This window comes from Mustela putorius, unplaced genomic scaffold, assembly GCF_011764305.1.
Source record: "Mustela putorius furo isolate JIRA1106 unplaced genomic scaffold, ASM1176430v1.1 tig00000166_pilon_pilon_pilon, whole genome shotgun sequence".
Classification (NCBI taxonomy): Eukaryota; Metazoa; Chordata; class Mammalia; order Carnivora; family Mustelidae; genus Mustela; species Mustela putorius.
In genome coordinates this window covers 5,756,139-5,772,762 of record NW_025421301.1, presented here as the reverse complement: position 1 = coordinate 5,772,762, position 16,624 = coordinate 5,756,139, and the positions used below count along the sequence as shown (strand labels likewise).

At 39.0% G+C, this 16,624-nt stretch overlaps 2 protein-coding genes across 2 annotated transcripts in view; one reads left to right on the top strand and one right to left on the bottom strand.

The window, feature by feature from the left end:
* Window positions 1–686: 686 nt before the first annotated feature.
* On the top strand, window positions 687–5,079 carry RWDD2A (RWD domain containing 2A). The gene is made up of 2 exons (XM_004773613.3): window positions 687–887; window positions 1,893–5,079. The coding sequence occupies exons 1-2, from the start codon at window positions 687–689 to the stop codon at window positions 2,568–2,570; spliced, it is 879 nt and encodes a 292-aa protein (XP_004773670.1). The 3' UTR covers window positions 2,571–5,079.
* A 7,189-nt stretch (window positions 5,080–12,268) lies between these two features.
* The window catches only part of ME1 (malic enzyme 1), a 186,331-nt gene continuing 181,975 nt past the window's right edge, over window positions 12,269–16,624 (bottom strand). The window contains exon 14 of the mRNA XM_004773607.3: window positions 12,269–13,871. Within this exon, the coding sequence (XP_004773664.2) occupies window positions 13,701–13,871 (171 nt within the window). The 3' untranslated portion in view covers window positions 12,269–13,700. The remainder of the gene's footprint in view (window positions 13,872–16,624) is intronic.

The following is a 16,624-nucleotide window of genomic DNA, read 5'->3' as shown; positions in this document are numbered from 1 at the left end:
TCCTTAATGTACCTGTAAGATTCCCCCTTAGCCTGGGCCCCTCGGGACAGAGGCCAGATGGACCCAAATCGTCCGGAGCTATCAAGATGCCATCCCGGGGTGATGTGGCTCCCCGGAGAGTCGTAAAGACCCGCTCGGGAGGGGTCCTTGGCGCTGGGGCCGAGGCTCCGCAACTGGCATTGGGGGCGGCGGGGTCCTCAAGACCCCAGAACCTAGGGATGCGACCACAGCCTCTCCAGACTGCCACAGGGCGCAGCTCCGCCCAAGCCGGAGACCCTACTGGGATTCTCAAGCTGGGCTCCTTGCCTCTCCCAGAATTCAGGCTTGCAGAGTATCTGCAGGTGTTTGCGAACCACCTGCAACGGAATAATTTGGAACTGTTGAAACTCCAGATTCCCGGATTTGAAGCGGGGGTGGGGGTGGGGAGGTAACGGACTGGGAATCTGGATTTTAACGAGGTGGTCTTAAGGGATGCTGTGTATACTAGACTTGGGGGTTGAGAGATAAAGCGAAGAAAGAGTGTAAGTGTCCCCTGTTTTTGCCCCTAGCTGTCGTTGCATAGCGTTCCTGCAAAACTGCTGAACGGAAAAGGACCTTCGGGAAATTTCTCTGGACACCGCTGAAGTTAACAAACCTAGTGGCCCTGGGCCTTTCCAGTTTTTCCCGGCAAGTGGATTCGAGGCAACATGTCTGCTTCAATGAAAGAATGCCTGCAGCTTCAGCTGCTGGAGATGGAAATGCTGTTTTCTATGTTTCCTAACCAAGGAGAAGTAAAACTTGAAGATGTAAATGTCCTGACGAATATAAAGCGTTATTTGGAAGGCACTAGGGAGGCGCTGCCGCCAAAAATCGAATTTGTGATTACCCTCCAGATTGAGGAGCCCAAGGTAAGTACTCTGCGCTGTTTTCATTGTTGCCAGGTGCCCGGTTTTTTTTAGTGGAAACACTTGGAACATGAGATTTCTGTCCAGGAAGCAAATAGAGAATATTCCAAATTCATATATCCTTTATTTGCTTGAAAGTGAAATGTGTAAAACGTGGGATGCCCTTGTAAATTGTCTTCAATAAATATCTTGAATTTTACATAAATATGCTCATCTTTTTAACAAATATGTGGTGTTTTTATTAAAAACGTCTGGCAGTCTCATACTACCATTACTATTCTGTTCACTCATGTTTTTTACGATTCCAACTATTGTAGTATGTGTTGTACATGTATCATGATTTTTATAAAGCTAAACATTGCCTTTAGCAAAACTGACTTGTAAGGAGTGGATGAATGTTTCTTGGGTGGCACCATGACACAAAGCAGATACAGACAGGAAATCTAAATCCTTAAAGTGAATTTACCTTCATCTTCTGATCCATTGTCTCTAGCAACATGAGCATAGCATAGGTAACAAGTGGACTAGGCTTTTGAGAATGCCTCCTCTAGTGATATCCTGCTCACCCTTCAGCTGTCATTTCCTTAAAGAGGATCTCCTGCTTCCCAGAGTGACTTCTGTCTCACCAGTGGCACATTTCATCAGATCCCTGTGCTTCTCACCACTGAAATTAAGTACTTGCGATGTGTAATTATTAGATTAATGCTTTCTCCTTCACTAGGCTCTAGTCTTCAAGAAGAGCAGAAATTGTGTTGCATCTAGCTTCTTCACTTCTTCATCCTAGCATGGGGTCCCTGACACATGGTGGGCGTTCAGTAAACACTGGAATGCGTGAATGCATAAATGGAAGAAATTGTGTATGTGATGTTCTCAGTACAGTGTCTGGCCCATAGCTGACACTTAGTAGTAGCGATAACTGTTATGTTTATCAAAATCATGCTGTTGCCACTGATAAACTAGCTTAGTTGATTTTCTGGTTCTTAAATCTATTTGATTTTCATTTTTAAGGTGAAAATTGATTTGCAAGTAACCATGCCTCACGGCTACCCCTATGCAGCGTTGCAGCTATTTGGACGGTCCTCTGAGCTTGACCGACAACAGCAACTCCTGCTCAACAAGGGTCTCACTTCCCATATAGGGACTTTTGATCCAGGTGAGCTCTGTGTATGTGCGGCAATCCAGTGGTTGCAGGACAATAGTGCCTCCTATTTTCTGAACAGAAAGCTTGTTTTTGAACCATCTACACAAGCAAAGCCAGTCAAGAACACATTCCTCCGAATGTGGATCTACAGTCACCATATATATCAGCAGGACCTAAGAAAAAAGATTTTGGATGTTGGGAAAAGGTTGGATGTGACTGGATTTTGCATGACAGGAAAGCCGGGTATAATCTGTGTGGAGGGCTTCAAAGAGCACTGTGAGGAGTTCTGGCACACAATTAGGTACCCCAACTGGAAACACATTTCCTGTAAGCATGCTGAAAGTGTCGAAACCGAAGGAAACGGAGAGGATCTGCGCCTTTTCCATTCTTTTGAAGAATTGCTCCTTGAGGCCCATGGCGACTATGGATTAAGGAACGACTATCACATGAACCTGGGCCAGTTCTTAGAATTTCTCAAAAAACATAAAAGTGAGCATGTGTTCCAGATATTATTTGGTATTGAAAGTAAAAGCTCAGACGCCTAGGAAGCTAGTAAGAGGCCTGTGCTTATAATTTCTCTAAGTCGGTATTTCTGTGAACAAGACCAAAATAAAAGGGCCAGTGGCTGTTTGGCATCCTCTGTGAGACCCCTAGCCCCACAGTTTTTACCTGGTAATGAAACACAAAGGCCTTTTAACTTTATAACAGTGCAATTGTAATGTTATCTCTATGTTCTTGTGTTAACTGAAAACTATTTAATTGTAAATTAATAAAAACGGCCAATTTAACCAGCGAAACTGACTTGATTAAAGAGGCGTCCAAAGCCCGTAATTAATATTGATAGTCAAACTGCAGCTCTGAACTCATACATAATATTCCTCTCTCATGCAGTCAGCACATGATGACACAGCACATTTTCTTTCTTTCATTATTGGGGAATGGATTCTAAGTCAAGTTTAAAGTGAGAAGAGCACATCTTGACTACATTCCTTGCTTGAAGTTAAACCCTCTGTTTATAGTTTTGTTTTGTTTTGTTTTGTTTTAGTAAAACTCTATCCTGACTATGGTAACAGAGGAATCAGAGCAGCAAAGTCTCAAGAGTAATGAAGATGACACGTAGTGCTCTGTGTTCTCTGCTGGGCTGTTTTCACCAGCTGATTCATGATATTAAGGATAAGGATACCATAATAGTCTTAATTCTCATTCACAAAAAAAGATGTGGTTTCATGCATACAAAGTATTCCCCGAGTACTACATACTGGCAGCCTTTGCCTATGCACAAGGCACAAGGTTTGTAGGACGGGAGTGTTGAGGAGGACCTGGACCTGCTGATGGAGGCTCTGCTCCATCACCTTGGGGAGCGGGGGGGGAATCAAGCTGTGCATTTCGGTGAGAAGTCACTCTAAAAATCTCCTCTAAAAATATGGCTTCACCAGCCTTTGTCAAAAGTGAGTTTATTTTGATGACAGGGACCCCTATTTAACTAGCACCTGCCACACCTTTTCATTGCAAAGTATCCACCCTCCCCAGGAATTTCTGGGAGTCCTACCTGTGTTAAGAGATGTCCTGAGCTGACCCTGCAACTTTCTGTGGTTTCCGTGGTCTCTCTTTAGCCACTGCTGGAAGCATTTCATTTTCTTTCTCTGGAAGCATTTCATTCTCCAGCTGCTGTCAGCCACCCCACTGATGTGCTGGTCCCTTCAGGATGCCAAAAATGGATGCTGAGGGTTAGTAACTTGAAGGGGAATGAGTGCCTCACTCCCTAGGTCACATTCTCTTAGACACCAGACATTGCTGCATGTGCCGGGGAGTTTACAGAATTTTTGGTGAAATGGTACATTCTGTGTCTAGGATGGAGACACAAGTCCTTGAGCTAGGGCAAGGATATAATGCAACAGCAGACCCTGCACTAAGCTGACTGCCTTGACCTTGAGGCCTTGGAACTGGGTCTATTCTGTCCTGCCCACACTATTAGCTCAGAATGAGTTTCTTTCTGGAGCACAACTCAGACCTTTAAACCAAGGCTCTCGTCGTGAGCCTGCCTTGCCAGATGATCCAGTTTGCCCATTCATGTCTTAATCCAGCCTTGGATGTGGCTGGGGCCCAAGCCAAGGACCTTATACTTTACCTTTATCAATATACAAAGGGAAGAAGTAGAACTTATATTGCCAAAGACTCATTTCTCAGTCTTTGTCAGGACAGAAAACCAGATAGTCTAGGAGCCAGTATCCTGCATATTCTCCCCAAGATCATCAGTAAGTAGCATTCACAAGCTTTTAGGCCCTAAATATATGTGACTCAATTTTTTTTCCATATTAGGTGTCATCCACCTAATAATGTGCCTAACCCTCTCATAGAGGATTTTTTTTCTATGATTAAATTAGCAGAAGTTGTGATGGAAAGATGAAGCTGAAAGAAGTATAATATAGAATAAAAAATTTGCTTAATTCACTAAATGAAAGGAATAACTTATTTTATGAACTCTTTACTGCTTCTGTATTCTGGTAGTAATTTTTTAGGACCCATTTTTACATGCTTGTTATTACCATGCAGTAATATATTTTTCCTATCAGAAACACTAATAGTAGACATTAATTATGGGAGAAGTATAGGTTTTATAGAAAAATATATACATATATTATAATTCAAAGCTCAGCTTTGTGTGTATAGTAGACTGCTAGTTTTCTTTGCCCAGACTGAGGGGCACAGGCAACCCTCCTCCACACACACACACACACCCCACTTACTCTGAGAAACTACCCTTTCTCTGTATGGTTTGGGAGAAATAACTGGCAGCCTTCTAGAGAGATGGTTTTGAGCTCTTGCCGCTTAAATCCATAGAGCCATCCTCATTTCCAGCCTACTGAATGTTTAGTCGCTCAGCACTTCTGAGGTACCCAACATCTGCCCTTTTTTTTTTCTGGAAAGTCAAACATCAGTCTGAATCACTTGGAATTTAAGGATCGTGATATTGTATACATTATATTTTTATTATACATTATATTTTTAAACGGTTATTTGGAAAGTATGTGCTTTATAAATATTGCAGTGTCTTTTTAAAACTTACTGATTAAATCAGCCTTTCTTCACCTATGTTCTCTGCTTCTCATTCCTTACTGGTCTATTATGTGTTAGGCTAAAGGCTGAGGATACTTGCACAGTGGATTAAGGAGTGGGCCAAATGAGTTGACAGACATAATACAAGAACCTCTAAAACATCCCTATATTAAATCCGAAGTATGTTGCCTGTGAATTTGAGTTTCCATATATGACTGTTTAACATGCCAACCATTCCTTCCGAGAACTTGGGAAGGCCTGAGGGAGCCTACTGAGGTCTTCACAGAACTTTTTGAACAGAACAGTTTTCTTTCATTTTCTTTTATCTTATGTAGCCCAGTAGTAAGTTGAAAGAACGGGTATTTTCTGAAGATGACATGCTTTGCTCCAAAATCCTTGTTTTATACAGAATCCTGATTTACCTCAAAACTCAGCCCATTGAGTCTCCCTCATAAGGTCTACATGGTAGAACTACTTTCCCTGCAGCCCAGGCCAGCTAGAACAGCCTTTTTCTGAGCCCAGTTAAAGCTAGAAGCATTTGGATCAACCCATATATCAGTCTGAGGAGTGGACACAAATTTCAAGGAAGCCCAGCAAACATTGAAGGACCTCCTTGGTCATAGGGGGAACAACGTCCACAATCAGTTATTCCCCATGGAGGTAACATCCTAATACGCATCGGACATTCAGTTTCCACATGCTTGGCTGAGGTGGCAGACTCTTGTACTTTCATGAGATCTTAGCCAGGAATTCAGTAAGTCTCATGCCTGTGCTCTACGTCCTATGAATGTATCATCAATTTGTCAGACCAGCGTGATGCCCTGTCTAGCAGTGAGATGATCAAGGTTTGGTGTCAAGAATTAAATTCTGGTGCAGAACCAGAGAGTTCATGGAACATTGAAAAAAGGCAATCTATAATGTTTATTGGTAGCACAAACTGCTTCAGTGGCCCCCTACTTAATGGAATATAGGAAAAACAAGAAAGCATCGGCCTAATCAGTAGCTACAAGAAAGAGAACTTGTCTGTCAGCTGCAGTTGGAATCACCATCTGATCAAGTTAATGTGATCCAAAGATCATACTGAGTTTAGATGTGCTAAAAATCACACCCCTGTTTCTCTTAAAGATTTTGATGATGAGACTTACCGCTGCAAATTATGGGTGGTTCCAGCCAGAATAACCCTTTTTGTGTGTGTGATTAAGGATCCAATGTGGTGATAGATGATAAAGAAATTAATCTTCAATGAGAACTCATCATTGAGCAAATGACTAGACAATGGATTTGTTCCTATATACACTTGGTCCTAAGAATACACTTAGTTCCATAGACCACAATAATTTCTAAGGGCCTAGAAATTTGCATTTATTCAGAGCTCTGTTTCCAGGTGATTTTCAAAAGGACTAGTGGTTTCCTTTCTGCAATGCATCGTTATTCTAGTAAATGGAACCTCAAAGGAAGACTTTGAATATTACAGAGTTTATCACCTTAGGGGTCTTTCATTCATATCTATGCATGGCAATTTGCTGAAGGCCTTGACACTCTATATTGGGGGTTCTAGTCAGGTTTTTCTGTTGCTGTTGTTATACATGTCAAGTAAGGCCTACATTGGGTTGCCCATCTATTTGGTCCTAACCCCAGCTGATATTTAGCTGATATACAGTGGTGTGGCTGTATCAGTTCTATACTGTATGCCAGTATACACTGGCACTCATTTTACTTAGTCAATATCTGTGCTGTCCGAGTTGTTAAATTTTGCAACATCATTTCAGGCTATGAGGCCCAGTGATTTACTGGCCACCACCAAAGATTTCTGTAGGCCAAACTATGCTGATTACAGTGGACCAGCTTCCTATTATAACTGTTTCTACTGTGTCTCCATTTGTTAATTGCTGCAGAGCACTGCTATTCAGCCTCTATCAACCCTAAGATTCTGATGTTTCCATTAAAATAGGGAGCCCATTAATAAAATATAATAAAATATTAATAAAACAAAAAAGGGAGCCCATTTTTAACCACAGCGTTTCCCACAGGTCTCCCAGAGCCATCAAAATGTCCTCAATTTAAAAAAAAGTTAATGAAATGCTGATTCCACTAATACATGAAAAGAGTCATACACCATGACCTACTGGGAAATATTCAAGGGATGCAAGGATGGTTCAACATCAGTAAATCAGTCAATGGGAAACATCACTTCAACAAAATGAAGGAAAAAATCATATGATCATCTCAAAAGATGCAGCATTTGACAAAATTCAATATCCACAATAAAAACTCTAAACAAAGTGTTTATAGAGGACATACTAAAAGCCACATCTTATAAGCCCACCGCTAATATTATACTCAATGGTAAAAAGCTGAAAATTCTTTCAATCAGGAAGAAGGCAAAAATGCCCATTCTCACCACATGTTATTCAACATAGTACTGTAAATCCTAGCCAGAGCAATGAGGCAAGAAAAATAAATAAAAGGCATCCAAATTGAAAAGAGAAATAAAACTTCCTCTATTTGCAGATGACTTCATAAGTATTTGTATATAGAAAACCTTGAAGACTCTATCAAAAATCTTGTTAGAACTAAAAAATTAATTCAGTAAAGTTGCAGGATACAAAATCAACATACAAAATTTGTTGTATTCCATACATGAATGACAAACTATCATAAAGAAAAATTAAGAAAACAATACCATTTAAAATTGCACAATTGCATTAAAAAACCCTTGAAATAAATTTAACCAAAGTAATGAAAGATCTGTACACTGAAAACTATAAGACATTAATGAAAGAAATTGAAGATAACAAAAATAAGTGAAAGGTATTCCATGCTCATGGACTGGAAGAATTAATATTGTTAAAATATCCATGCTGCCCCAAGCAATCTACAGATTCAATGCAATCCCTATCAAAACTCCAATGGCATTTTTCCCAGAAATGCAAAAAACAATCCTAAAATTTGCACAGAACCACAAAGGAACCCAAATATTCAAAGCAATCTTGAGAAAAAAGAACAAATCAGGAAGCATGATGCTTCCTGATTTCAAAACATATCATACAAAGCCGTAATGATCAAATAGTATGCCACTGGTATAAAAACAGACATATAGATCAATGGCACAAAAGAGAGAGCCCAGAAATAAGCCTACACATATATGGTCAATAAACAACAAAGGAGTCAAGAATACAACAGGGAAAATTGTATTATTGGAATTATTGTATTATTGGAAAGTCTTCTGATAACCATTAGAAAAACTGGACAGCCACAAGCAAAAGAATGAAACTCAGCCACTACCTTACACCATTCACAAAAAACAACTCAAAATGGATTAAAGAATTGAATGAAAAACTTGAAACCATAAAATTCCTGGAAGAAAGCACAGGCAGTAAGCACACTGATGTCAGTTTTGGTGATTACTTTTTGGATTTGCAACCAAAAGCAAAGGTAAAAAAAGTAAAGATAAACAATTGAGACTACATCAAAACTAAAAAACTTCCACACAGAGAAAGAAACCATCAACGAAAGGAAAAGGCAACTTACTGAATGACAGGAAATAGTTGGAAAGCACATATTTGATGAGGTTAATATCCAAAATATATAAAGAACTTATACAACTCAATAGAAAAAAATCCTTTAAAAATAGAGGATCTGAGTGCGCCTGGTTGGCTCAGTGGGTTAAAGCCTCTGCGTTTGGCTCAGGTCATGATCTCAGGGTCCTGGAATCGAGGCCTGCATCCGGCTCTCTGCTCAGCAGGGAGTCTGTCCCCCCCCACTGCCTCTCTGCCTGCTTGTGATCTCTCTGTCAAATAAATAAATAAAATCTTAAAAATAAATAGAGGATCTGAATAGACATTTTTCCAAAGAAGATATACAGATGGTCAACAGACACATGAAAAGATGCTCCACATCATTAATCATCAAGGAAATGCGAACCAAAACCACAATGAAGTTTTATGACACACCTGATAAAATGGGTATTATTGAAAAGAAATAAATGTTGGTGAGGATGTGGAGAAGAGAGTACACTTGTGAATCCTTGTTAGGTATGTAAATTGGTACAACCACTATGGAAAACAATATGGAGATTCCAAAAAAATTAAAAATAGAAATACCATATGATCTACAATTCCACTTTTGGGTATTTATCCAAAGAAAATGAAAACGCTAATTTGAAAAGACATCTGCACATCCATGTTTATTGCAACATTATTTTTAATAGCTAAGATATGGAAACAACCTACATGTCTAATAGCAGATGAATGAAAAAAGAAAATATAATTTTGTGTATATATAAATAGTTCAGTCATACAAATGTAAAATCTTGCCATTTGTGTCAACATGGGTGGACCTTATGGGAGTTATGCTCAGGGAAATAAGTCAGAGAAAGACACCATGTGATCACTTTTAGATGTAGAATCTAAATAAATAAATGGGGATGTTATAAACAGCTTGGTGACTATAGTTAATGCTGTATTGCATAAAAGTTGCTGAGAGTAAATTTTAACAGTTCTCATCACAAGAAAAAAATTTTGGTGATGGATGTTAACTGGACTTATAGTGGTGATCATTTTGCATTTATATACACAAGTATCTAATCATGTTGTATATGTGAAACTAACATAATGACACCCCAATTTTTTAAGAAAATGCTTTTCATGGGTGCTGCTACTCCCATCACTGTTGTATTTCTCAAGTCTTTAGTGAAAGGAGGGTCAGTGACAGGTCTTGTTGGGAGACTTTAGATCACCAGGGATTAAAATGGTTTGATCGCACATGACAAATGTGGAGTGTGACAAATGTTGGAGTGGTCCAACATTCCTATCACTGTAGTCTTTGAATTCTTTTACAGTATTTCAAGGAACGCTTGCATTCTCAATTTCATTTAATGCGGGCCACTAGTAAGTCTACATTTCAGTCAACTAATTGAACCAACAAGTAGAATGACTTTTAGCTGCTCAAGGCAACACACGGGATCCAGAATCTGTGGCAAGTGCACCCCTATCCATTCTACCCAATCCAAAATTGCACTTCTCCTTTCTCAGTACATTTTCAGTAGCCCATACATTTTCCCTCAGGTTTTGCCAATATAAATTTAAAAAGTCAAGAATTCTTTTGGTGGGATTCCCTTTCTAACTATATCCACCACAGGTCCACTATGGAATGTGATATTTAGTGTGTGGAGGTAATGAAGAATAATGTGGGCAGAGTGGGAGGTAAACTGAGGGAGCTGAATACAGGATTTCCAAGCAAGGCAGTTAACAACCTCCTTAGACAGGAAGAGCACCCACTTTGATTAGCAAGGGAGGACAGGTCCATTCTTCCAGTGTGCTTAGGGGGTAAGGGGTTTCCTGGGATACATGACTTTCAGTATTCAAACCTGGGTTATTGTTTACACTAGCTTAGGGTATCACATATCTTCCAAATCCCCCTACCCATAAATCCCCATTCCAAACCAAGGTCCTACTGTTTCTTTTTTTTTTTTTTTTAAAGATTTTATTTATTTATTTGACAGACAGAGATCACAAGTAGGCAGAGAGGCAGGCAGAGAGAGAGAGGAGTTAGCAGGCTCCCCGCAGAGCAGAGACCCCCATGCGGGGCTCGATCCCAGGACCCTGGGATCATGACCTGAGCCAAAGGCAGAGGCTTTAACACACTGAGCCACCCAGGCACCCCGGTCCTACTGTTTCTGATCAATATTCTTAAATACAAGATCTGGTGAAAGCTGTGAATGCAATTCCTGGTGGAATCTGGCAACCAGGAGGCAACCAGGAGGCAACCAGGAGGATCAAGAATTATCTTGTTATCAGTTATTTCAGTCTTACAGCTAGCAAGATAGAAAATATTCTTTTGGTAAAAACATAGGCAATTTCTAGTTTTTATACTACGCCTTGAGCTGAGGCTGTAAGCCTTTGAGTCTATATTATCTCTTTCTTAATGAACCCATCTCTGTAGAAGCAACCACCCCTTCCCACAGTCCTGGATTTCTTCCCCCTTTACACTGTTTGATGGCAGAAGCCATTTGCCAGCCCAAACCTTCCCATCCTCGGATAATGCATTCCATCCATTTTTTGCTTCATGTTTGTGTTTTTGAGGCCCCAAAGATATTTTGCTACATTACTTTGTATTAACTTTATATTTTTACTATTTATATTTAGCTCTTTAACCTATCTGAGGTGTCCCTTTTTATATGATGTAAGGTAGGGTTCTAGTTTTAATTTTCTCCATGTGGGAGGCCAGTCTTCCCAATTCTTTTACAAAACAACTTATATTCCTTTTATCTGTTGATTTTTGTGCTACCTTTGTAATTCACATAATCAAGGGGTCTGTGAGCTTCCATGACTTTGATGTATACGAAAATATCTGGATTTTGGAGGTTAGTATAAGGTAATGTAAAATATTTCATTAATATTTTAATATCAATTATGTATTGAAATGATATCCTGGAAATGTCAGTGTACATAAAATGATAAACATGGGATTCCACCTGCTGCTTCTTTTTATGAGACCACTAGAAATTACAAAAGTAGCTCACTTCCTTTTTCTGTTGGGCAAGGCTACTCTACACAGCACTCTAGTGAAGACAGAGTAGACTATGAAGCAGGATTAAACATGGATTTAGAGCCCATCTCCTTCACTTATCAGCTCTGTGGACTTGGTAGGTTCCTTCAAAAATCTGCTTTGTATGGAACTTGTAGGGACTACAGGAAACAGAATACAGTAAATACAGCAAATACAGAAGACTTGAAACCTGGTAAGTAATCATCCAATGCTTATTTCATTACCTTTCTCTGAGGATAAGAAAGTAGTTCATTTATTACAGTATACAGCAAGTATGACAACACATGCATTAAATGAAGGTCATGCTGAAATTTTTGAATAGTTTTAAAATGTATGCCCTGTCACATGACTGTAGAGATTCAGCATTATCATTTAAAAAAAAATTTTTTTAAGATTTTATTTATTTATTTGACAGACAGAGATTACAAGTAGGCAGAGAGGCAGGCAGAGAGAAAGGAGGAAGCAGGCTCCACGCTGAGCAGAGAGCCCAATGTGGGGCTCGATCCCAGGACTCTGAGATCATGACCTGAGCCGAAGGCAGAGGCTTTAACCCACTGAGCCACCCAAGCACCCACAGCATTATCATTTTAAAATATAACAAGATTTTAAGGGAAAAAGACAATCATAATTCTATTCATTCACTTTTTCTATGCTTTAATCAATCTTTTGCATAGGTAATACATTTAAGTTAGAGCTACAAGACAACATGAAACAGACAAGAAATCAGCATTCTGGATCTTTTCAAAGTAACTATATTGAGGAAACTCTTCACTAAATGTTACTTTCAGAAATACTCCCACCCCTTCTATTCACATCTAAAACAATCTACGTAACTGTCAACCTTCAAAAAATCATTTTATACTATAGTTTTTCCTTGAATATCATCTTACACGTTTTAAAAGCTTTACTTCACAAAGTACTTCACAAAATCCTTCAAATAGTTCTACAAATAAATAGCAAATGTTATTGCACCTGAGCTTAAGGATTTAAAATTGTTTCTGTTTGTTTAATATTAATATCTGGCCTATAACTACTGATTGTAATTAGAATATCTCAATACCTGATGCCAAGATAATTTCTGGTGTTGGGGAACTGGTTACAAAATTTCCTCCAAACTCAGAGTGAGCTCCTCATTATCTGAGCTAATCAAGGAAACACGAGGGCAGGTCACTCATGTGAGAATCCAGCTTGTCTGGGAACCACGCTCTCACTCCTGACTCTGGAATTCTCTGCCCTAAGAGGTCGGCTCCACAGGCAGCCCTTTCTCAAGGAGATTATCTGCTCCCTCAACTCAGCTCTTTCCACAGCTATGCTGAACTGAGAATACCAACCTCAGGACGGGGATCACTATCTGCAAGTGCCTGGCAGCAATAGCACAGGGGACAGGATTCAGTCAGCGGAAGAAGAAAGGTGCTTTCAGAAGGGATATCTGACTGAGGACCGAGGTGATAAGAATATGTAACAATGGAGCAAGAATATTAAAATCTAAGGCTGCACAAGGCATTGTAAACAACAGTGATCTTTCTTAAAAATGTTGGAGTTCAGTTGAGCTAAAAGAACTATTATAATCTAGGATTGGAATAAAAATACCTGAGAAGTTATTTTTCTCTAGGCAACAAAGTAAGTGCTGTTTCTGTTTTTAGCAAAAGTTCACCTAAGCCTAAATTCATTTGTCTTTATATATTAAAAAAAAAAAAGGTAGATTTTTAACGAAACAGTCAACAAAAGAACTATGGATTTTAATGTTGAGTATATCAATTTATTACTATTTTGGTCTTTCCATTAGTTCCCGATATAAAAATGGTGTGTTTCTCAGTAGTAGGTACAATAGCTTTTAAAGAGAACTTGGGCAAAATAATTAAGAGAGAAACCATAAATAACAAGAAAGTAAATGAAGCAAGATTATCTAGTGTGATATTTACCCTAAAGTATTTTAATATCCTTCCATGAACTTTTATTGTTAAAGTAAAATTCTTAGTCTAATGAGTTATTACAAAAGATCCCAATCTTTAAAAATTATGAAAGACTTTAAGATCTCATTAACAGAATTAGAAATGTCAGTTATTATGCTACTGGTCAAGTTTGGTCTGTATTTTCTGGGCCTCTTTAGGCCAAGAATAACAATCAGGTAGAATCTGGTCATAATCAGTATTATACATCTGAGAGCGGACAAACTCTTCCTTGTTTGGGGGTTCAGGATAAACTGTGGCTGTCTTTTCTTGGTAAGCATCTTTCACAATCTAGGAATAAAAAAAGAGTATTAATTACTTTAATGAACAGAGTTGATGGTGAGCACATGTCAGTTTTTATCTGATTCAAAAAATTAATTCATGTCTATTTAAAAAAATTAAGTTAGATTATAATAAAAGCACACATACACAAAGAAGGTCTAAAATGAAAATGCAATTTTAAGTCATACAGCAGGAGGAAAATATGATATAAACAATGGAAAGCAAGCATAGAAGAGATGTATCAAATGTGATCAGAACAGATCTTCACAGATAACCCAGTGGTGAAAGACTTGACAAGACCTGAATGATAATTAACTTGAACTAAAGGTATTTATTCCTGCTTAGTTTGAACTCAATGTGCAGTGTCAGCAATCCCTATGCTGAACACAGCCGCCTACAAAATGTCCTTATTCATCACTGCTCACCTAAGCAGCTGGACTCTGCGGTCAGTTTCAATGCTCCTCGCCAGGATCACAGTATCTTTCCCTGTCCTGCTGTCACACTCGCTATTCTCTAGTCCTGGGTCTGGACAACCCTTAGTGCTGGCTTTCTTCCTTCATGGCTGCACCATACCATGCCATACTTTTCCTAACCCTATCTGGGTCACACATTATGCCTTTATTCCTTTCTTTAACAAACAAAAACCCTTTCTCTCCTAGTTCCCACAAGGCAATTTCAAACCTTCCTCTGTCAAATCTACATTTGACTGTTACCACTGGAATGAGAACATTCCAGCTAATCTGAGAAAACAATCTCTATTTCCCCTTGGAACAACTCAAACTATGTCCTCTGTATCTTTAAACCTTCGTTCTTCCTTTCTTTGAAAAGAATGGATTCTCCTTTTTGTCAAAATTAATCACTCTATACATGTCTTTAATTCACCCCAGTTGTTAAAAAAAGAAAGAGTTATTTGGATAAGTCTGATTTTGAAGATTATTGGAATGATTAAGTATCTCTTCTCAATGCAAAATTATGCATTTGTGAAAAATTATGGTTACAAAGACTATGCCATATTATGGAGAAATGTTTGTGAAAAACATGAAATAGATGTATACACCATGATTAGGATGACATTAGCAAATAAAGTCATGCAAAAGAAAAAAGATTTGAGGTGAATACAAACAATAAAATAGCTTACGTTAGAAAAATAGAGAATTGGGTAGTTTCTTCTCTTTTTCCTAAAGTATCTATAGTGTGTTGTTATTACTTTTTAACAGCCTTTTTGAGGTATAATTCACTGACTACAAAATCCAAACATTTTAAGTGTACAATTAAATTATTTTTAAATGGGCAGAGTTGTGCAACTGTTACCACACCCAGCTTCCGAACATCTACATTACCCCGGGGGCCTCTGGTGCTTTTTGCAATGGCTGCATTGAGTTTATGATGAAACCCATTGTTGCATTCCTGACACAGACTGTGTTCCCTCCTCTTTCTGCTCCCAGGACATACTGTATCAATGATCTCCTCTCTCAGTGAAGTCTTCACTCTCTCCTTGTCAATGCCAGACTCTGCAAGAGCAGCTTGGATTCTCCTGTTTTCCTCATTCTCCCCAGACTTAACTTCTGTGCTACTGAAATCACTTTTGTAAAAGGTTCTGGTAACTTCGTACGCACTAAAAGTTCACCAGGGTTTCTCACTACCACAACTGTGTCTATCGTAATTTCCACTACCATCATGACACTGTGTCTTATCTAATTTCCGACACACTGCTTCTTTCTGAGTCTGTTAAAATCCTGACTTCTCATCACTGGCTTCTTGCCTCTGTCTTCTGGACAGAGTGACAAACCACATTCTATTCTTGATTCTTGCCTGTCTGTACTTGCTGTCTTGGTCGCCCCAACTACTCCTGGCCCTTCCCCCATAACCATATGGAAATACTGCCCACACCTTTATTATCTAGTGTCTCTTTAAGCTTCAGTCATTTTCATCAACTTGCTGGAACTGTAGGGATTGTATACGAATGTGCTCTGAAACCTCAAGCCTGTGGTCCCCTGAGCCCATCTTCCTCCTTCGACTTGATTCTTTGTCCTGACTTCCCAGTTTCTGTCTCTGCACTCTGCAGAGACATTATTTTCCCAATATTCTAGGTTTAATATCTGAATCTTTCTAAACTCCCCCTGAGGCTCAGAAAAGGGTGCTTTTGTACTTTCTCCTCCAATCAAAAGCTAATACCTTCTCATTTAAATCTTCAAATTGAACTTAAAAATGATAATGTGTTGTCCAGAACATTAACAATCCAAACTCCTTAAAAACTAGGAGATATAAATAGTAGAAAATAGGATACTCTTTTGTGGAATCATAATCAAGCAGATCATCTATAGGTTTTGGAAGCATTATGTGTTTTTGAAGCATGCTCCCTCCCTCAGTCAACGAGACAAATAATGGTATGGGAGTCCTAAATATGGTATTGCTTTGATAAATTTGTTAATGGTTTTGATTTTCAACCAAAAGCAATTTTGCTCCTGAGGCGACACCTGGCAATGTCTGGAGACATTTTTGGTTGTCACAACGGGGCAGAGGCTGCTGGCATCTAATGGGTAGAGGCCAGATGTGCTAAACATTCCATAACATCCAGGAAAACCCCCACAACAGAGTCATCCAGCCAATATGTGCATAGTGCTGAGGTTGAGAAACCCTAGTTTAATCATAAAACATACAAATATAAACATTACGGGCTGACCTCTGCCACCCAAAATTCATCTGTACTAATCCCCAGTACCCCGGAGTGTGATTCTCTTTGGAGACAGGGCCTTTGAAGA

Coding starts and splice junctions, on each gene's coding strand:
- RWDD2A (XM_004773613.3), top strand. CDS start 687: ATGTCTGCTTCAATGAAAGAATGCCTGCAGCTTCAGCTGCTGGAGATG. Junction 888..1,892: donor TCCAGATTGAGGAGCCCAAG/GTAAGTACTCTG, acceptor TTCATTTTTAAG/GTGAAAATTGATTTGCAAGT.